This window comes from Zosterops lateralis (genome assembly GCF_965231275.1).
Source record: "Zosterops lateralis genome assembly, chromosome: 4".
In the NCBI taxonomy this organism is placed as follows: domain Eukaryota; kingdom Metazoa; phylum Chordata; class Aves; order Passeriformes; family Zosteropidae; genus Zosterops; species Zosterops lateralis.
Window position 1 is genome coordinate 26831248 of NC_139765.1, and position 22900 is coordinate 26854147.

Sequence of the window (22900 nt, forward strand, 5' to 3'; positions counted from 1 at the left end):
AGTTAGAGTAAAAATGTTGATTCATATGATTTGTGTATTGTGGTTCAACCCCCAGTTCCCTGACATTTGTTGCATGTGCACTGCCATGCATTGATTCACACCATGTACTGGGAAATTGCTCTCCCGGGTAATGATCCACAGTCACTGTCTTGTGGAACAAATATAGGAACCTACTAGGATTCCGCAGCTTGATGTGAAGCTAAGCTATTTTCAGGATTCCTCCCTCCAGTGTTAAGCTGCCACCATTTCAAATGGCTGCCAACCTGTTTGGAGGAAACAGTGGAGGGTCTAGAGAAAGGACTTGAGAAAGACATGATGATGGTGTACTGATACTGGCAGAAAAGGAGGAGGTGGAAACCTCCAGTAATTCCATGCCTGGTTGTGATAGAGAGTAGTTATGCTGGGACTTTAGGATGGTAAAAGTTGCAAAGCATCTGTACAGACTGCAGTCTGAATGTTCATCAACAAAGAAACAATACAGAAGCACATCTACATGTGGACATTCTGCTCACTGTTTGGGAGCAGATAATGGTCTATCAATATGTGTTAGAAATATTTATCACACGTATATTTCACTGTGCTGGTACTAAGAAAATACTTTCAGTTTTATAAAGATCATGACCGCAAGTTCTGCTGGCAGCAGTGGCTGAATGTATGTGCCTATATTTCAGACTGAAAGTTGGATCTCATAAATAGAAAAAAATTCTTTTTCTCAAGCTTCTGCAAAGCCTCATGGATCGCTACAGAAAGTTCACAGATATTATTATCTGTGGTATACAGTGGTTAATAACAGGTATTTTAGAAATTCAGCTTTATTTACTGAAACAGAAATAAGAATTGCTCTGCAGACCGCAACGGATGTTATTGATGTGTCCACTCCTTTTCTCACTCTTGGAGGTCCAAACATCTTTCTGGTTATCTGACTAATGATGCGTTTTACTTGGCAGATGCACTAGAGAAAGAAAAGGCATGACTGTTCTGACTAATTGTAGAATAATAATGAAGGGCTTTGTTGGGAAATTAAGGGCAAGTGGAGGAGCCTTACAAACACTCTGATCAATATTTGCTGCAAGTGGTAGATGTTCACTATGTCTTGTTGGAAATCCATGGGAGGAGAAGGAGATCTCATGCTGCTCAGGGAAACAGGAAGAGTGAATTGTCCTGCTCTTTCTTAAATGAAAGAATAGAGTGGTGACAAAATGAATGCATTATAGCCAAAGATATAAGAGAGATGTATCTTTGTTATGTTTTTGAATTATTAGGGGAAAAGGAGAACCTCAATGGGATGCTTCAGCCATTTTTTTTTCATTACAACCTTATTTATTCAGCATAACTCTGGCACAGTACACATTATCTGCTAAGTGCACCTATCTTCACAAGTGAAAGCAGAAATCATGCCTGGTTTTGGCAAGGGTGTCATGGGGACCTCCAGGAAGCTCCCAGTATGTGTTAACCTCAGAGTGCACTTGAAGTAGTGGCGTAACATCCTAATATTCTTTAGAGGACTGTGGTTTTCTCACAATTTACAGTAACTCTTCCTCCATCTTTTTTTTTTTTTTTCTTGTCCCAAACTTCTGTGAATCTAGACACTCGTGTCCAAGTTAAAACAAGTTGTTATAAACATCATTCCAGCTCTTTTTTTGTCTTCTGGCTCCTGACTTGAAATCTATTCACAGAATCCTTAAACTTCTCTTTCCTATCCCCCTTTTCCTTTTTGATGTATTTTTCATTCATTAAGCAATCTGTTAGGCTAAAGTTCCTCATCATAATGGGGCCTTTGTTGTCAGAGATAAATTGCAATTATTTGTTATTTCTGCATTGAACTCGGTGCCAATGATCATAGGTTTCATTTTTTTAATCAATTTTGGAATGTCATTCCCATCTGTTTTTCCAGTTTGGGCTTCCCTAGGAAGTGGTTGTTCTCAGGGAACCCCATGGTGTGGGGTAAAAAATAAGAAGTGCAAAAAATAAGAAGCCTGTCTCTCCATGTCTTTTTTTCTGTAGAAATCCTGTGCTGGTCTTGGAATGGGAAGGAGGGAAGAAGATGCTAGGCTAACGAGAGAGATAGTGTCATGCTACTGAGTAGTAACAGGACTTGAGTTTGCAGTTTTATATACACCTCTGTAGCAATGTTACCTTAAAGTATGTTTCCAGGAGCTAAGAAAAAGTCTTAAAAGAAAAGGCAATTAATAAATCAGAAGGATGTGCAGCATTGCATAGAAGGGTACTTCTCAATTGCAGAAGTGAATACAGATAAGAAACCAAGAGGGCTGCACTGCTTTGCTCTGTGCATAAAAATGGAGCACAGCCTTTGCCCTGAGATCTCCTGTAACACATGCAGGTCAGCATCATGTGCGCTGGAAGGGAACACACTGTAGAGCAATTGGCCTGAATTCAGGAATTTTATATTGCTAAAGATTTGATTACAAGTATTTTATAATCTCAGCATTTTGAAATGTTAAATTTTGGTAATTCATCTCATAAAATGTGAAAGGAAGCTAAAGAATGCTGAACAAATTATAAGCCAAAATATGTTTGCTATTGCTTTTTGGTTTTCTGCAGTTGCTGTTGCAATAAATATGCCTGCCCTGCAATCTGTGTTCCTTTTAACTCATGGGATGCTGCCACATTATTTGAGTGGCATGAAGAGCAGATGCGTAGCAAGCAGCGCAAGGTGGGAAGACAAGATTGGACTCTTGTTTGTGGAGCACCACGATGACCACAGTAGAGAAGGTGGCACTAAAAAATGTAAAGAGGCTCATGGTTCATACAGCTCATTTTCCACCACAGTGATGGCATCGATACCACCTGGTTTACAGTTGCAGAGCTATGGCATAATATAGGATGTGATAGGAATACTTCCCTTAGCATTTTCATTCTAACCACCTTTCTGGATTTCAAACAGCTTTTTTTAACCTCAGTCTTTGCATTTCAGTTCAGTGATTTGAAAAAAATATTAGCTATGCACTCCATATTTGAAGTGACATCATTTGACAGCTGCAGTAAGTTACCGGGGTCCATTACAATAGAAGGGTTCAGCAGTTGGCTTCCCATGGATAAATCATTCACAGCTTATCCTATTCTGGCCCATTAGACGTCCTGTTCACATCCCTTCAGTTCTTGTAGAAAAGCCAGTGTTGTTTTGCTTTACAGCAACACTGGTCTATTTCTCAGGAATGTCTCTCTCTTGCATTCAGTTTGACCAACAGTCACAAATAATACTTGAGGGAGTGCCATCATGTTAGGGCTGGATGTGCTGATACACATAACCCAGAGACAATATTGAGGAGGGAAAGAGGTGGTGCTCAAAAAAAAGTGTGCATCTGGAGGAACACACACATACTGGAATTGCAATGGAAGCCGTCAGCATTCAGCAGGAGAGATTAACATACTTGATCCAGGTGATCTTATCACACAAGAGGGCATTCAGAGGCCAGACAGCAAATAAACTTTGTCACTTTATACAATGAGGGAAAATTATTTAAAAATGGGCAGAATCTTTCTCATAAACTGGTTGCAGCTCATAGCTGAGGGCTGGTGAGCTTGGGTTTCATTCATGCAAAAAAACAAAGTCCAGCTACTTTAAAACAATCATTACAAATACGCTCAAGCCAACTCATCTGAAATATTTGAAGTAACATGCCTATGTAGACAGGACTTCATTATGTTACTTATTATTGTTTCCAGGGAGTCATCACCTGCTCTTTAAAGCAAAATGTACATTACGAGGCAGAATTCTTGCTCATTATTTTCATATTCCTTAATTGCCTTCTATATGAGTGCATTCAAAGGAATGTATTTTTCCTCTTCTGCCCTGCTCTGCCTTCATCCAACAGCATTCAGCATTTTCCAAAGAGTTCAAAATTGCTCACATTCTTATAAAAATGTCTCAGCCGTATGAGATTTGCTGAGATGAAATAAAAAGTGCATGACTTGAGGAAATGCAATACTTTATCCTGCATATTGATTCCATGGCTGCTGCATAAACAGGAACTGCCCATTACAAGGACTTCCACTGACTTTTTCTTGTGTTGGAACTCGTGTTCTGCATAAGCCAGGTGTGACAGGAGTTCACCTGTCAAGAAAATATGACAAGTTGCATTAAAGAGTTGGCATGAACTTTGATGCTTGTAAATGTGTTGCACCAGCCAAGCTCTAGCTGCAACCTTTGAATTTTCCAGACAAATATATTTCCTTTTGCCAAAAGGAACGTGAGCCACTACAGCTAATTTTATGCTATATAAATAATGCTGATAGAGAGACAAACCTGAGATTAGCTAGGTTAGATAGGCAAAATAATAGATCAAGTAGGAAAGTCAAAGCATTTATTAATCAGAAATATGAATGTGTTCCTTAAGGAACTGCAGGAAACCAGCTGTAATGATGACAAATGAGAGATCCCAGAATAATTAGATCAGTTTTGCATATAAAGTAGCACTGTAACTGAGACTCTGCATGACATAGATCTACTTGTACAGAGAAATTTGGCTCTTATATTCTGATAGAGAACATTTCTGCTTCTTAGCCTGTGCTTGACACGCCAGCAGAGGAAAAGTTGTGCTCTGTGCTTTGTGCTGCTTTCCCCTCTTTCCCCTTCTGCTCCATCTTTCCTCCGGCACTCTGCACCATGACCAGACCAGACCAAGAGCCACTATTGGTCAGGAACATATCCAGGGGGAGCAGAGACCAAGCTGGTATCCTGATCATATTTTATAGATTAACCAAGACACCTAAAACATGGTAGACACTTTTCTATTTAAATATACATTTTTTTATTCTTCCATATAAATTTTAAAATTGTACTATGTTTTCCTCGGCAACATTTTAAAATCATTAGTACATCAGTGTATGAATATTGGAATTTCCTGCTAACAGGCCAGATATAGAATTAAAGCCCTGGGTAGGCCCAGTTTGTTTTACTCCTAATAATCCAGCCTTTGTGGGGTTTTAAGGAATGATAAATTGCCTCTTCTTAAATAGATTATATTAAACTGTAGGCAGTCAACCTCTGGTAGATGCCATATTTTGCTAAAGAAAATAAATTATGTGCTGACTTTAACCTACTTTAATTTTGTTTTCTCCTGTTTACTTTCTGTATGTTGCTATCGTACTTGGGAACCCAACATTAATTTTTGCATGGAAAGCTTCAGAACAGGTGTGCCCCAAACATTTCCACTGATAGTGTATTGTGTCATGCATGCCTGAAGTGTTTATAATTTGTTTTATGCAAACTTATAGTTGGGCCTTGAAATGTACTGTGCAATTGTCAGACTGTCATGGGAAGAAGGTAGGATATGTTTAGTGTTTTGTATAGTTTTGGTACATGCCTAGCAGTATTTCTCCTGACTAGTACACAAACCAGTGTAATGTCTAAAAGCCATAACATTTGTAACTTTTAGGTGTTTATATATGCGTGGGATGCCATGAAAGTAGCCCGATTTCCAAAACAACTGAGCATTTGCAACTTTTCCTGAGGCCAAGGAAAACTCATCTTCTCTGAAAGACAGTTCCATTCTGTAAGTTTCCACACAGGATCTCTGTGTTGAATATTAGACCTACACTGTGGAAAACACTATGTACAATATTATGAGCATTAAGATTGGGTGGGTAGCCAGCTGCTTCTCATCTGTGTAAAAAGACTTGGCCAAAATCAGGGACAAGAAAAAATGCTTTCCTTATTCTTCTGAGCAGCATATACTTTGACTCATCTCAGGCCTACTCCAAAGACACAGAAATCAGAGGGAACACTCTCAGACCTTTCTTACTAGAGTGAAGTCATGCATTAGCACCTCAGGACAGAGTTATCTCAGCTGAGATCTTAGTAAAGACAAGGGAGTTAATTTTTCATCTTCAAGATCTCATTAAAATTAAAGTTTATTTAAATTTAATAATTTAAGTGAAAATGCCACTAAGGATTTTATTATAAAATATTTAAAATGGTAAAGTATCTATTTTTTGAGGTATGTCTACTTTCATGTGCCAAAGAAAAAAAAAAAGTTCAGGACTCAAAACATGCAAACTATGGAAAGAATAATGGTTCTGTTGCACTCCTATAAAAAGCAGGACCAGGTGGCCTAATTGAGTTTTATTAGGCATTGCTTTCTAGTTGTTGACAAGACTGAACCACAAAGCTGTAAAAGGTGTTTGTCTAATAGTCTGAGCAGTGTACTTCCTTAAGAAAACTTAGCTCTGGTACCACATTCACCTTTAATAAGTACCTTTCCTCTCAGAAAACTGTGGAATTAAGAAGATAAATAGAGTCAAATTAGTTTTTCAATGCTCCTCCTCATCTTGGATAGAGTTTTAAAGTTTAGAGCATGGAATGTCCTCCTTTCAGGAGGTCTGCATGTCTCAGTCTGCAGAGGGCTGATAACTGTGGTGGAGCAGACTGACAGCACAATTACCTGCAAGGTGTGCCCTACTGGGAAAAGGCTGAGCTTCAGCAGTTTGGTCATGTCACAGCATGTGACAAAATGTTACCAAAGAAGTGATTACTCCTGTCCTACCACGGCAGTCCTTGTGTTAAATTGAAGAACTTTTACTAAGCTATCTGTGGCTGCCTCCAGCCATGATTTGGATGAGAAAATGCGGGATGTGGGCAGAGAAGCATTGTGAGAATAACACACACTGCCCTGGGTGATACTGTAGCTGAGTGTGCACTTACTCTACTGCATTGTATTGTTCCCCTTGATTTTAAATATCAGCAACTAATAACTATCCCCCTAACTTTGCCCAAGTTTGTGTTTGCACAGTATTTAACGAAGAAGTAAGTTGCTTATTGACAGCAATTCCTAGAAATGAAGTAGGCTGCTAATTCTAGAGGGATACTAGCTCCTCAAAAAGTTATTTTCTTGTTTTATGCATGAAAGTTTGTGTGAGGCAAGACTTGAAGTTGGATCATTATTTCACAGAGCCATGAATAGAGAGAGAAGACACAACTTTCAAACAAGAAATCAGTTTATTGAGAGCACTGGGGCTATATGACTCACTGATTTATCTGAGTAGGCAAACAAAACAAAAAGTATTGAAAGAATAGCTGCGATCAATGAAAATAAAAGCATGATTTTGTTCTTGCTGAGATCAGAAAAAAAAAAAAATCCACTCTATGAATACAGATGGCCTAGGTTTAGAATATCTGTAAAAGAGAGAGGTTATAGCTGGTTACGTGTACAGAGCTAGTAGTTCACTTTAAGATATGGCTCAGGTTTTCAAGAACTCTCCAAAGTAGTTAACTGGCAATTTATATTTTTTGTGAAAAGAAAGTGAATTAGTATTTGAGTCAAACATATGCTGATGTGTTTGTCAAAAAGAGTTGATCACTGAGACAAACCACAAGAGAAATTTTTCACCTGGTCAGATTAGCTTTTCGAATAGTGTGATTTTCTCTGCCCTGCTCCCTGGCAAGTTCCAGTTGCGTATCTGGTGGAAGTTTTCACAAAATTAAGTGTCACTAACAAGAGACTGAGAACATAGAATGCAAAGGACCCCTCCAACATTCATGGGAGGTAGCAGTTGTATATTAAGCTGGGAGGGAAGAGTTTAGCAAGCCTTTCACAACCTGAACAAGTAATCTGAACTCTTCCAGTGAAAGGGAGGCATCAATCTTCCCTATGATGCTCTTCGGATCTCACCTCAAAACTGACACTAGACTTTCTGAGACGTTCTGGGAAAACGTACTTTGAAACACATTTATCATCACCCAATATAAAACAATGTCAAACTAAGATACCCAAAAGGCATAATCAAATCCTCATTAAAACTATGGCCACCTAATTTTTAGGGGTTTCTCATAGCTTAGTGTCCTTGTGTAGGTAGAGTCTAAATATACCTGCAAGCAAACCTTTCCCTCAGTGTTTCAGAATGAGTCAGTACCTCAAGCTTCTCCTGGGCTGGACCTCACCATAACTACTTGTTTCTGCAGACAGACTGCTCATTAAAGAGGACTCAGAGTGATGCATAAGAAAAATGAGATTATATTGTTAACAGCCTAGGAATGCAGCTGAATGATGCAAATACTGCAGGAGGAGACTAACAGACATGTGACTTCCACTGAAATATTTTGACATCAGCACCAATTAATACAATTTCTTATTCCAGAATTTTAATTTTTTCAGTCTATGTCCTTTAGATCTTTGCTCCTGAACATAATTCTTCCTGATTCTCAGCAAACTTAAATGAAACAAAAAATAGACTGGAGCAGAAAGCAAATCTTTTCTTATGCTACCTATTTGAACAGAGTTTTTTTTCAAGTAAGTTATTTCAGAGCATCATGACAGTGAAAGTATTTCAGTAACAAATTGTCAGAAGTGCATAAACTGAAATTTGCATACATCTTTTGTGTGCATGACCCTTCTTGTCTTCTGCCCAGAGAACTCCAAAGAAGTGGACAGTGCTGGGAAGATAATTAACAAAATGGCAGCATAATTTGTGAAGCAATTTTACATTGCAGTAGAGATGGCATTGCAAGATACCCTTTTCCTGAGGCTCATTGGTTCCTATATCTATTTCACTCAGTTGTAAGTATAAAGTAATGATCTATTTCAGTTTAGCTTAAATTGACTCTCCCATTTCTTGCATTATATCTAGTTACAGTAACCCTCTGCTTTACATTAATAGCACAGAGATTTTTGTGCAACTTTACACGTCTTCAGTGTTGCCCAAGTGAACTCATTACACTCTCATAGCTTGCACCTATTCCAGCCCACCCATTCCTGGATGGGAGCCCAAAAAGATGAAAGAAGTATATAAGTCAGCTGCAGAATATATACAACATGCTTTAGAAAGTGCACAGAGTGAATTACAGGATAAAGCCTGAATAAGCAAAACTGGCAACTTGCAAACCCATCAACCATCCTTAAATCTGATATGTAAATCCCTGAACAGAATGAATATCAATAAGGCAGTTGATGTGCCAAGACTTCTTCCTACTATATCAGACTTTGCTTATGCTTTTTTTCCCCAGCATTTCCTTGATTGTAGGTTTCTGCACCTCATGATGTCAATTACTAGCAGCAACATCGTTACAGTAATCAGATCACCTTCTGGGCTAGTAACTGCCTCATCGCCCTCAGTAGCTGAATAGAGAAATTATTACAGAAAGAGAAAGACTATTCTTCATTCCAGACTAGAGAAGAGAAACAAGACAGATAGTTTTAAGGGCTCCAAAGCAAGAATTAGGGGAAAAATAACTCAAATACATCACAGAGCCAAGAACAGTATTTTCATTTTACCTCTGAAGCCTGGACAAGGATCATAAAGACCCAACTGACAAGCAGGATATTGATTATCAAGGCATTAATTTCTGGTCAGGTGCCTGTAGTCTTTAACTGGCCTCACCTACACAGGAAGGGCAGCACTTGCTGTTGTTCATCTTCCCCTGCTCCCTAATCCCAAGGAAGGTGTTCATATTACTTTGAGAACATTTAGATCATTGTTGCTTTTGACTAGATAAACCACTTACACAAGCTAGTGACAACCTCACATAGTTTCTTTGATGAGCTTAGATACCATGGTGACACTAGAAATATCTAGGATGGAAGACAGAGAAATTACAAAGTTATTTCCTTGAGAAATGCTGCATAGAAAGGTCTCAGACTTTTTTCTAAGATTTGTGCCAAGCTAACTATCTCCATGTATAAAGCATGCTTTTTGCAGCAAAGATAGGATTATAGCCAGTTAAGAGGTTTCTAGGAACTTTAGCCAGCATAGTAAGACAATTCAGGATTTTTTTATTCCACCAACTAACATAACACAAAAATACATTATTTTTCCTCTGTTCAGATCATGGGGAAAGGCTGAAGATTCATTCAATTGGCATTCCAGGCCTGCTGTGAGATGCTATACCCATTTTTACAGAACGGTAAGCTCAGGTGCATGAAGTTAGTGTCAGTCAAAACAAGAGCTCCAGGAAATTTTATGGTCTAATCAGTAGCCAGAAATGTTTTTGGCTTTTTGGGAAAGAGGCATATTTCACAATGCAAGGACTGGTCTATTTATGTAGATGCACTTCTACAAGACAACTTTTTCAGTTTCAGGAGCAATGCAGAAAAGCCTTTTTTTCATTTTTCTCCATCATGTGATGGAGGTGTGAAGGATGTGATCATAATGACACTGAAGATTAAAGGTAGAAAATTAAGCAGGGCCTCTTAGGCATTTGAACAATACCCTTTTTTTTGGGTAATAATTATTCTTCCTGGTAATAATAACATGTAAAGAGAGTAAATTACATCATCATCATCGTTATCTTTGTATCTTGATGTATGATTTGACTATGAACCACTAAATATAGTACTATCAAAATTAAAAATATTACACATGTAGTACGTCACAAACCACTTACAAGTTACTACGAGTGGGTTCCCAGTGTGCAGCTCATTGTAATTATTACTAAGAGTTATTTCCACCTATAGAAATTAATGTAGCAAAATACAAGCAAAATTCGCTACCCTACAGACAATTTGGAGCCTCCTTTCCCTGGAATCCAAGGGAATGAATATCCATCCCAGATATTTAGTATCAGCCTACCTTTGACACCTCACAGATTTCTGTCTAGTAATTAAGGATGAAAGACATTGGTGTCCCTTCTTGAACCTATATATGTCGCAGAACTTGCTGAGAACTATTGTTAGGGAGAGGAATGAGGTATTCTTTCCCTATAGTGACTTGTCAAAAATAGACTACCAAACCAGCCAGTGATCCTGGGTAAACAATGAGAACCTAAATTAAAGGACACCAAATAAAGCAAGAAAAAGCAAGAATTACTATTCATGGACTTCCCTATTTATTAAAGCATGGATGGATGGATGCAGTTATGCCAATAAAAATATGTGCAGAATGTATGGTATGGTGTATTTAGATTCCTCTCTTACTTCATCCATACTAGGAGCTGAACTGTGACAACTATTTTGCATTAAAATATCACATTGCTAGCAGAGAAAGAATATAATAAATGCTGTGCAGCTGAAGCTAAATGTGGTATTTTTTTCTTCTGAAGTTCAGCTGCCCAATGACTGACCCCCTGCCATCCACTATTTCAGGCTGTCCTTTTTTTTCTTGTTGCTATGTGACCCTAGGTCAATTGGCAAGGAGAGGAAAGAATTATCTGGGAATTTAAAATCCAAAATCTGCAGTGGTTAGAAAGGATTTTTTCCTTCAACAGAGTTCAAAAAAAGTGGGTGCAATCTGGCTGTATCTGAATGCCAAAAGAAATATGACAGCTCTTAATGCCTGGGAAAGTTGGGGGGTTTTTTTAATCAATTATTTATTTCTCTCTCTTCTTTAAAACTTCAAGTTTCTTAGGGAAATCACACTGTAAGCCAAACCTCTTCAGTAACTTTTGAACCTGTTGCAATTTCTGAGTCAATTCCAACCTAATCTGATCAAAGTCTAGAGAGCTCATAAACTTTGTGAAAATCAGGAAATGTATAAAGGAAAAAGATCAAAATTAGAATTGCTGTGGAATGAAAGACTGAAGCAAAACCTCAACCTATCCATTCCATTTGCTGTGGCCAGGTGATCAGGGCATGCATCTCCAAGTTTGTCATGACACCTGCCTTTCATGGTCATGGGTCCTGGGGCGGCACGTGGGCAGCGTAAGAGCAGAACTACAGCTTTGGCTTCGCAGGGAAGGATGCACAGGAGGGATACAGGAATGCTCTACCCAGCTACCAAGGTTGCTTTACTTCAACTGCTTGGGGATTAACTGCACTTATTTTCTACTTTTACCTCTTGCCTGGCATTCTTCATTTCCTAGAATAAAATGAACAATTCATTATCATTCTCATCATTATAGGTCTAGTCTGTTCATGGCTAAGACCAAGAAAAGGTCTTTGCAAAGAAATATGGGGCCTTTGACTAAATCAACAAATTAGGCCAAATTATTGAGAACAGATTCATCTATTGAACTCTGGGAATCTCCCTCTTTTCTAAAATATCCATTTCTCTCTCTTCTCCTGACTAAGTGAAACTGTTTCTCTGTTTTCTGTCACTTTTTTCTTACATCTGCCTTGCCAATTCACTCTCACCCCAGGAGCACTGCTCTTTCTATTACCCTTTCTGCCATCCCATTATAGGGGAGATCTACAGAAGCAAAGATAGTTTTTTTGCCAATTTCCCATGGTTCCCACAGTTCACTGGACATGGTTTTGTAACCATGAAACAACTGGTTTAATAAGGTTCAAGAGGGGAAACTACTGGAACTAAAACCGAGTACTTTTGGTGGAATCTTTTATCCTAAAGGTAATACAGGAGGGAATTTCTGTAAGGATGTTGATTACTGCTGGGACAGAGAATGGTAAGTTGATTTCAGACACAGACTGCTTCTAAGATACTGATATTTGCTCCTCAGCTCCACAGATATAAGTGTATAAACATGCTTTTTGTTTTCTTTTCTTCATGGTACTTTTTTTTTCATTCTTGGACATTGAACTTGCACTTTCAGTTTAAATGTAACTTTCTTCACAAAATAACTCCTATCAGAGCTGGCGGTGCAGGCTTTTTTGTTTGTTTTTTCTCTCCCCTTTACAAGACTGTAAACCCTAGTTCACATTCAAAAATTATTGTCTCTATTTTTAAAGATTTCAATCAGAAACCAGAAACGCTGGAGTCATCCTGGTGATCTTTTTATTCAGTTTAAAAATAAAGTATTTTAATAAATGTATCTCCTAGTGCAGTGTCTGAATTCAGGTATTTAGCCATATTCAGTGAAAACGGCTTATAGGGCAGGGCTTGGAAGGAAAGACTCACTTGAGCGTGGCATGGAAAAGAAAGGGGGAAGAAAAACTGAACGGCATGGAATCGATGTGCTATTTTGCCTTGGGTTATGTAACCACAAAATGTTTATTCTATTCCACCTGTTGGAACCACTTTGGGGAGGTGTTTTCCTTATCTCCTGTAACTCCAGGGGGGAGGGGGGCGGCTGCCCTTCTGATAATGGGCCAGCTGTTAAAACTGGGTGGGGGATTGTTCCTTATCTCTTTCCACCCTCCATTGGGATACCTTCTGGTAATGGGCCATTAAGGCCACTGTGAGATGTTCCACCCAGTGAGAGGAGCCAAACCATTCCTACCCAGATAAACACTGAGACGTAGGGACGTCAGACACTTGTTTTCCACTGGATTCCCAAAGGAAAACTGGAGACCGATCTCACCATTACTGGACCCTTTTATTTCTACAAAGACCATCTCTACTCCAACAGAACTACACCTGCCACTCCAGGAGGGCTGACTTTGGACTGCTTCCAACACCCTGACCAACAGGGATTTTCTGTTTGTTTTGTTTGCTTGTTTTTTGTACTACTACATTTGTATTCTTAGTATTTCTAGTAAAGAACTGTTATTCCTATTCCCAAATCTTTGCCTGAAAAGCCTTTAATTGCAAAATTAAAATAATTTGGAAGGGGGGGGGGGGTACATTCTCCATTCCAAGGGAAACTCCAGCCTTCCCTAGCAGATACCTGTCTTGCCAAACCACGACACATTTACATCAGCGGAGTGAAGGCGGGAATGCAGAAGCCCGGCGCTCTCCCTTTCCCGCAGTCGCCTCGACGGAATACGAAGTCGACTGGCGCGATGAACCCTTAACCTGCAACTACAGCTCCCATCAGCCCTGGCGCGGGGCTGCCCCGTGCCTGCCTGTCCTCGGCGGCGGCAGCGGGGGCGGGGCCGAGTGACGCCCGGCCCGGCCTGGCCCGGCCCGGCGGGCTGGGCTTGGCGGGGCCTTCCTTGGGCGCCGGCGCCGCGACGCGCTTCTCTCTCCCCAAGATGGCGGCTCCGTTGGCGGTAAATTCGGGTAAGAACAATCTGAGCGTGGGGCTGCGACTTCTTCTCCGCCTCTCCCTCTGGCCGTCCCGCTCCCCGGCCGCCGCCGGCCCTGTGCCTCTCCTCCGCGCGGCCGCCCTGGGGAGGCAGGCGTGGCGAGGCCGGGGCGGGCGGCGGGGCAGGGCTGCGGGGCGCCCGGTGCGGGACGCGGTGTGCGGGCGGGCGGGCGCTGAGAGAGCGGCCTCCCGTGCGGGGTACGCGGGCCTGGGCCACGCAGAGCCGCTCCACGGTGGAGCTCCGCGGTCAGAGCTGCCGCTGTGCCCGGCTGGTCCTGGCGGGGAGTCCATTGGGCAGCCGAGGCCTCCTTGTTTAGAGAGGGCTGTGGTAACTCGGTGTACACGTGGTTACGTATTGCACTCATCTCCTAATGCTGTGTTGTTTAAGAGGCAGAAGAGAAATATCTGCAGATTTTTGCCCTGCTTTTTTATGTATAGTGCCATTCAGTAGTTAGAGAAAACAAAGCCCTTATCCCTCTTTAGTCTTCTTTTTGTAAGACTGAGCCAGGTCAATTCTTTCAGCCTCTCGTTCATCCTGTTCTGTGGCTCCCTATTTCTGTGTCTAGCTCTGAGGAGTCCAAAACTACACACAGTATGGGAGTGAAGGACTCTGAGATGCCTAAATAACCACTGACGGGCATCTGCAGGGTGCCCTGTTAATACAGCCGGGAGCCTGTAGGCAGCCTTTGCTATCAGCGTGTGCTGCTGGCTGGCGTTCAGCTTCCTGCCTGCCAGGACACTTTGTCAGGGGTTTGTGAAGCTGCTCTCCAGCAGCTCGCTTGGTCCCCAGCCTGGGCAGTGACTGTGCTGGGTGCAAGATGTTACATTTACTCTTGTTGCGGTTCATTAGGGTAACAGAAGGAGAGTGAGGACCCTGTGACAAACAGTTATGATGGGAATATGGGCCAAAAGGTCTGTAAATAAGGTTTAGTGTATCGATGGTGATAGTTAATAGTCATTATTAATTCTAGCTAGTAGAATTGAAACCTCCATTCCTGTGGCAAGCAAGGAACAAATTTTATAGAGATTTTTTGATCTTGATGAATGGATTGCATCCCTGTAGCCTCACAGAAAAGCAGCAATAAAGCAAAGACTCTTAATAAAAAAAAATATTGCTTTATTGAAGTGAAAATTGGAGTAGTTCAAATAAGACTATTTTATGAATTACAAGGCAAGAGAGTCTACGGACTTATAATAAAAAAACCCCAAAAAACTAGAGGAAGAAGTTTTCTACAGGAAATATGAGATAAAATAAAATGTTGCACTAGAACTAGTGCAGATTTTGCTTTAGGTTATAGTATATTGTTTGTGGGAAAAGAAATTCGGTTGAGTCTGTCACTTGGCAAAATAAGTTCAGGCACTTAAGTGTCAACTGCTGTTGTTGCCAGGAGAAACAACTCAGCCTGTCCTTCCTTGCTGTCCCTGATGGGATGAGCAGCCTTTCTAAAATTAGTAATAATAGAACAGCTTAAGTGGGAAAAAGTCAGCATGGTTGCCTAAGCCCAACCTCTTCCTATCCCAGATGCCTGTTCCATTCTCTGCAATAATCCATCTTTGTGCCATCGCAGAGTGAACTGGGTTGTAGATGTGATCCTGCTGAAAATAAACTCTTTTTTGGATTAGATTTTGGTTAGAGCAGTTAGATCCTTAATTTGTTCTAATTCCCTACAGTACATGTGTTTGGGCTGGTGCGAAGCAATTATGTGGTAGGGACAAGAGCAAACAAATGGGCCAGGGAAGTAGTTAAACAGCTTTTGGCAGGCACTGTGGTGTGCTGCTGGTGTTTATTGGACTTGGTAATGTAGTAAGAGTGAAAACACGGTTTCAAGTGGAAATAAATCTCTGAATTCTGAAGTTGTATGGGACAACTAGTTACAGCTGAGTGTGAAATTATGCATCCACTACTAGCTATTTCTAGGCAGGGGTAATAACATTGTACAAGTTAAAACATTGATGCTCAGAAAAGGCAAGTTTGTCCCTTTTTTACAGGTTGTCCCAACACAACCATACTGGCACTGCTAATGTCCCATCTCGGTTATTTGTAAATTCACTTGGAGTTACTCAGCATGAATGGCTTCACCATTTAAATGTGTAGACTTCACTATTTAAATATGGCAGCCTTTGCTCTGACCTTCTAGAGGTACTTTGAAGCTTAGGAGATCTGCATTTTGGTTGTTGGGAGGGATATCAATTCTAATTTGAGTAATCAAAGGAGTTTGTGCTCTCTCAACAGAGAATGTTTTTCTCTGATTAGTGAGGCAGAATTTCACACCCCTTCCAGATGACCAGCTCAGTACACACTGGTTCATCTCTGTCAATGTAGGAGCAATAAGGGTGATTTAAATAGCTTGCTTTTGCTTAAACTGCTTTTTGGTCTTCCCACCTTGCTCACTCAAGTAGTCATCTTTGGAAATGGTTGAACCATTTTTTTTTTTAGCCATCTGCTGTAATGCAGGAGTATTGTATATTTTGATTTGATGGGTTGTTTAGCTAATAGTGAAGATAGTCCTTCTCTGGAGTGTTCTGTAGAAGTGGTAGAGTCACAGTCCTGGAGGGATTTAAAAGACATGTACATGTGGCACTTCGAGACATGTTTAGTGCAGGACTTGGCAGTGCCAGATTAATGCTTAAACTTGATGACCTTAAAGGTCTTTTCCAACCTAATACCTGTATTTGTGAGTGTTCTTGTAAGATGACTTTCAGCACCAGAATGTAGGTACGTACATCATCTTTTTTAGTTCTTTACTTCCCTAAATGCAAATAAGTTTTGTATCACAACATTGTTGGGGGTTTTTTTGGTGCCTTAGGAAAGGAAAATATACTTTTCACAGGTGTAAGAGTATACTGATGTACAAAAAGTAACAGTAAGCTAAAAAAGAGTTTATTTATTGAAAATAATATATAAAAAATTTGTTTTCTCTATTTCAAATGCATTGTTTTATCTCCTCTTTTAGCTGCAAGCTTGTGGGGTCCATATAAGGACATATGGCAGACTGTGATAAATGCCATTTGGAAAAGGCAACCTGAAGCTGTTCATCGTCTAGATCAAGTTTTAAAGAAGCACAAATCTGACTTCATTTCTCTCTTCAGAAATCCGGTACTGGACTAATGCTCTCTTCAAGAATGAACTGGAGAGTTGGTGATTTCCTCTGTCTTATATTGTTGTCTTACATGCCATTTTAGACCCTAACCATGCTTTTCATGTCAGATTTTTTACAGTAGATAACATAGATGTATTATACCAGTCTTGTTCTGCTGTAATAATACAAATAGTATTAAGTGGGAAAAAATAATACATACTTACTATTTTGGATCTTTTACAGGATAATTTTATCTATGATGTATTTTTTTCTCTCATTATTTGAGGGCTATTTTGAAAGGAATAGTAAAACTATCTGATGATCTGTCAGTCATGTATTAACTTTTTCTATTACTCTTGTGTGTCTGAAATAAAGCACAAGGCTATTTTGTCTGGTTTTGCTCATGTTTCAGTCAGATTAACAAACACACAAAATGGGTGAACACGTGAACTTAAAAAATACAGAATGTATCTTATTTGGAATGCCACATAATGTGAAAAAACTCCCTGTTTCTTGGCTGGTGTGTCATAAGGTGGTAACTAGAAACATATCTTCTTTCAGTGGTGTTATTTATCCAATAGTACATGGCTGGTTTAAATTGATAGGTCAGAAAACAGTCAGCTATATTTTAGCGTCTAAGTTTAATAGAAAAAGAATGATGTAGAGAATAGTTGGGAGTAACACCACAGTTTTGATCAACGACCCAGATGATGAATCACTGAATTGATAACAGTTCCTACTGAGAATTGTATCAAAGTTTACTTTCAACCATTGGTATTTTGAGTAAACTAAATATCAGCACTGATTGTATATGATTATTTTATTACGTTCCCACAAAGAGACCACTGCTGCCCAAGCATGAAGCATTTTTAGGATGCCTTTACTATCTCTGTTTAAAACCACTGCCTTTGTTTTTATGATGACAGCCTAACCTGAGAGAAGGAGGAAGGATTTGTGAGGAAGAATTAACGTGTTAAGCGTTACTCAGTATTTGATCTTGCTGTTTTGAATAACTTCTGATGCTCATTTCTCTTGCAGCCAAAAAATGTTCAGCAGCATGAGAAAATTCAGAAAGCAAGCACAGAAGGAGTTGCTATCCAGGGTCAGCAAGGAACTAGGCTTTTGCCAGAGCAGCTCATCAGAGAAGCCTTTATCCTCAGTGACCTCTTTGATATTGGAGAGTTGGCAGCTGTTGAGCTCCTTCTAGCTGGTAAGAAGGAAAAATATTTAAGATTTGGAGAAGTATAGCTTAAATAGGGCCTTCTTATTTAAGTATACAAATAAGGTGAATGTATGATGCAGTGAAGACCTTAGCTTCCTAACACAGAATGTTCTTAAAAAGAAATTCTCACTGTAATGTCATATGATAGCAGTGTTCTGAATTCTAATATTTGTATGCTCAGCTAATATTCCCCTCTCAGCAAAGGGGATGATATTCTGAGGAGGTTTTATGATGTATTTTCTGTATCATTGAATTTAAACATAATTGAAACAGGATTGAGAATTTTTCCATAAAACAATGTAATAGGTACTGATTCTTCAAATTATGTATTAGTTGTACATTGCTGTGTGATTCTATAATCTAATAACCGAATAGTAAGAGAAGTATTCTGGAGAGTGACACATTCTTTGTGTAGAAGATTGATTTTAGAATTGTTAAGTTAAAATTGTTAGTTGTTACCACTAGCTACTGTTCATTAACTTGAAAAATTTGTTAAGGAAGTAGATTGCAAATTTGTCACAGTTGAAAAGCCATCTTCAAGTCAGGCTCACTTTCTATTTTGATCTTGAATGTTCAAAGTAACTTCAGATAAAAAATTTAATTTTGAATTAAAGATATTTCAGTGATAATAATTTTGAATTGGTTGTTAAGGTGGGTACATATCAGTGGCAAATACCATTTGGACTAGGATATTTATGGGCTAGCACTTAAAAACCCCCTTTTTGTATGTTTTAATAGCTGAATAATAATTTTACCAACAGCACCGAAAACATCTGGGATTTCTTTTAAGTGTCTGAAACAAATCAAAGTGGTACTGAATAACCACAGTTACTTTGAATGTGATATTTGTATTTCACTTAGAAATAACAAAGATATAGAGCTGTTACCGAGGTGTGTATGTTCAGCTTTCTTTGGCTATTTCTGTGCATTTTCATTCCCCAGGAGAACACCAGCAGCCTCATTTCCCTGGCCTTACGAGAGGTCTGGTGGCGGTTCTGTTGTACTGGGATGGAAAAAGGTGCATTGCCAATTCACTGCGAGCCCTCATCCAGTCACGCCAAGGCAAGACATGGACCTTGGAACTCAGGTCTGTATCAAAGCTCTTTGTTTTGAGTGCTTTTAGAACTAATTAGACTAAATGGAGTATGTATAGTCTCAAATTTGCCTTTTTCTCTTAACCTGATGCAACTGCTTTCGTGTTTGTTTCTTAAGCATAATCATTTTTTGTGCATATTTTTGTTGAATTATAGGCATATATATTTTACTTTCATTTTTTTCATGCTACTTTGGCAGTGTTTTACTTCAGACATTCTCCCAGTCATTGTTGCTCTAACTAGTGGTGATTACTCAGTATTTGAGAACCCTGCTGTTTTCTGACTTTTCATGTACTGTGAAAAGGAATTGTGGTCCTGCTTTTACTTAAAAGGAATGTACTATCTACTGGTGAGCATTATATGCCAGTATTTTTTTGCCTTGAAAAAGAAAGGCAAAAAAAGCACACTACTTGCTTCCAAGTTAGCTAGAGAAAGATGAAATGTGTGTTCTAGTGTAAATATAAATTCTGAGTGCAGTATCTGGACAGCTGCGTTTACTAGTTGGAAAGAGCCTGTGAGCTTGTGACTTATGTGCATCTTATATATAATATTTTTTCCTTTTAATAGAGATCTTAACTAGCTGATTCCTATTGTGTTCTCTTATTCCATGCTATTGAACCTTCAGCTACCTAAAGACTCTGTATCCATTCAGCATAATGTTTTGAGAGGGCAGTACTTACTGATTAGCGATGCACATTTATTTGCTCTCTCTATATAATTTATTTGCATGGTTTTTTTTGGTCATCAAATGCATTTAATTTATTTTAGACATGTTTGTGACTGGAAAATTGATTAATTGTTCAATTTATATTCTTTCCATTATAGTCAAGAGTTAGTTTCCCTGACAACTCGCTTTACAGATGACCTAATGGAGCAGGGTTTGACTCAGAAGATCCTTACACTTTTGTCTCACATTGATTTGAACAATGAGTTTGATAAACTCCAGAGAGAGCGAGGATTGGGCAGTGAGAAACATCGCAAAGAGGTAAAATTCACCAAGCATGGACGTTCTTCTGTGTAACTGAACATGTTAGGATAGAGTTAGACTGCAAAGAGTCCTTTATGTTTGCACAAAATCTGCTACTGTCTGAGATCACAGGTCACAGCTTATGCAGTATCAATGTGGGATTCACATTGCTTCCCACATTTCTGTTTTGCTATTGCTCCCAGATGCCTGGACGTGCCTTATTTTTAGTGAAGAATTGTAACAGCAAAAATCTAAGACTAATATTTACACGGTGTGTAAATTTCTTCTTTTTTTTTAATTCTGAAGTCTGTATTTTAAATTATCAGCACTACTATTATCCACACTATTAGCATAAGAGAAGTGAACTAATTCACAAATTGTTAAAACAGATTGAAATCAAGTTGAGTCAGGTAAATAATTCTCTTAATAATCCAGTTGTGTTAATATGAACAGAAGCATTTCTAATAGTCAAGTGAAAATTGCTTGAAAATACATTGTCATCTTTGTAGTTCTTGAACTTAATTGACACTGTGACTAACTGCCACATAATTTTTCTAGCTGGAAGATTTTAAACTTTGTTTTAAATTTTGAACTCCTTTCTAATGGGTCATCTGCCTAAAAATCATTCTGTATAAAAATAAATCAATTTATTTTCCACTGGATAAAGAACTAGTCTTACACTTTTGCTATGAATCTAGAAACTATGGAAAGCATATCTTTCTCATTTTTCTTAAATTACCTTAATTTACCTTAGTTTCACTTCAAGATTCATTTTATGTGGCAAGGGGAAAGCTGACTGTTTCTGGAGTAACTGCCAGTGCAGTTGTGTAATTAGAGACAGGGAATGTGTCTTCTGTGTGATACATTTAGAGCTATGTAAATTCTATGTAGATTAATGTCTCCTGTCCTTGACAGGGATGCTGGTTTGCATGTAGTCATATTCCCAGGTATCCACTCACGCCTCTCATGAAATACAGAGGAATATAAATGCAATTAACAAGCAGAAGTGTCCTTTTGTTGTTTAGCAAACAAACTCAACATTTTCTGTAGCTGGTGTCTTAAGAGTGATTTTTAGTTTAGGCCAGTCATCACGATTGACTGAGAAGGACAAGTTGAACATGTTAGCAAAATAGGTATATTGACTGAGTTGTTGTTTGTTTGTTTGTCTTGTAAAGGTTTCTGATCTCATTAAAGAATGCCGACAGTCCTTGGCTGAATGTCTCTTTGTCTGGACCTGTCAGTCACCCCTGAATAAGGATGACACTCTAATCCTCATAAGTTACCTTGAGAAGGTAACAGTGGAAGCTGATGGCTCATTGGATGGCGTGAACTTGTCTCTTCTCATGGCTCTCCTTTACTGCTTTGATGTCAGCTTTCTGGAACAAGGGGCAGAGGATCGTGAAGGTAATGCTGGCAGCTTTCCCAGAGGTTACCTTGTACAGATGGATAAACTGTTGCTTAAGCAATTTTGTTATTGATCAGTAACAGACTGGCAGGATTTTGCATGTTTTTCCACATTTGTTTACTGAGTATTGGTTTTGTGTTTTTGTTGTTGAAGACTTGATGCACCGTCTCCCTCTGCTAGCAGAAAGACAGTACATAGCAACGATCCACACTCGGCTCCAGGAGTCTCAGCCCTGGAAACTACCAGGCCTGCAGGCTACTGTTAGATTAGCCTGGGCACTGACATTACGAGGAATATCCCAATTCTCTGATGTGACAGGTAAATTACTCTGAAGTTCAGTTGCTGCACATTAGTATTCAGAGGTTACAAGTGGTGTAGGTCAAAGGATCTGTTACCTTTCTGAAGTGTTGTTATTTACCTTTGTGATAAAATTACCATTAACACTTCCTTAAACCTTTTTCTCTGTGAATTTGGTTGTAGTGAATTGATCTGAAATATTCTGCAAATTTCTTCTACACAGATGTAGAAGTAATTATTTACTAGACAGTAATAGTACCTCATTGAAGTGAAAGAGATTTTAATGTTCAAGGATTTAATTTTCAGCTTTACTATAATTTCAATGCTTAAGTCCAGAATAGATTCTTCATTGTGTTTTTTTACATCTGTAGATGTTAGACCTCAGTATGTTGAGATGATGAATCTGTTAATAACTTTATTTTTTCATCTCCAAACCTCATAAACCTTTTAGCTTTTTACTACATCAAAATTGAGTCTTTTCCAAAATATCTAATAACGAAAATGTAAACATTAATTATAGTGTTTAATTAAGGTTGGTTTGTGATTTTTGGTTGAATGCCTTAGATTTTTTTTTTGGGTAAATGGATTTGCACTGTAACACTTTTTAAAACAGAAGGTTGAGGTCATCATCTGCCATTAGTTTATCTTTTTTTTTTTTCAGTCTAGTCTTCTGTACAGTATTAAAAAGAGAGTTGATAGACGTGTGGAAATTTGCACTGACAGCTGTGTATCCTGAAATATGTTTGTTTGGTAACAGATTGTTGCTTACTACTTCTCCTCTTGTGATTTTGTTGCCCAGCTCTAGCAGAATTCACTGAGGCAGATGAAGCAATGGCAGAGCTAGCAATTGCTGATTATGTTTTCCTGTTCCTGACTGAATCTGTTGTGGCATCTGAAAATTTCTACCAGGAGGAGTTTTACATTCGCAAAATCCATAACCTTGTCACAGACTTCCTTGCGCTCATGCCGATGAAAGTAAGTTGTCTGTGTCAACAGCACTTACTGAGAAATGTGGGCATCTC

General features: G+C 39.0%; 1 protein-coding gene across 1 annotated transcript in view; it reads left to right on the forward strand.

The window, feature by feature from the left end:
* Nucleotides 1-13726: 13726 nt before the first annotated feature.
* NUP205 (nucleoporin 205) overlaps nucleotides 13727-22900 on the forward strand; it is a 46050-nt gene continuing 36876 nt past the window's right edge. Inside the window, exons 1-8 of the mRNA XM_083859507.1 lie at nucleotides 13727-13788; nucleotides 16768-16910; nucleotides 17932-18103; nucleotides 19058-19202; nucleotides 20035-20194; nucleotides 21352-21580; nucleotides 21735-21899; nucleotides 22678-22853. Coding sequence (XP_083715633.1) covers nucleotides 13761-13788; nucleotides 16768-16910; nucleotides 17932-18103; nucleotides 19058-19202; nucleotides 20035-20194; nucleotides 21352-21580; nucleotides 21735-21899; nucleotides 22678-22853 — 1218 coding nt within the window. The 5' untranslated portion in view covers nucleotides 13727-13760. The remainder of the gene's footprint in view (nucleotides 13789-16767; nucleotides 16911-17931; nucleotides 18104-19057; nucleotides 19203-20034; nucleotides 20195-21351; nucleotides 21581-21734; nucleotides 21900-22677; nucleotides 22854-22900) is intronic.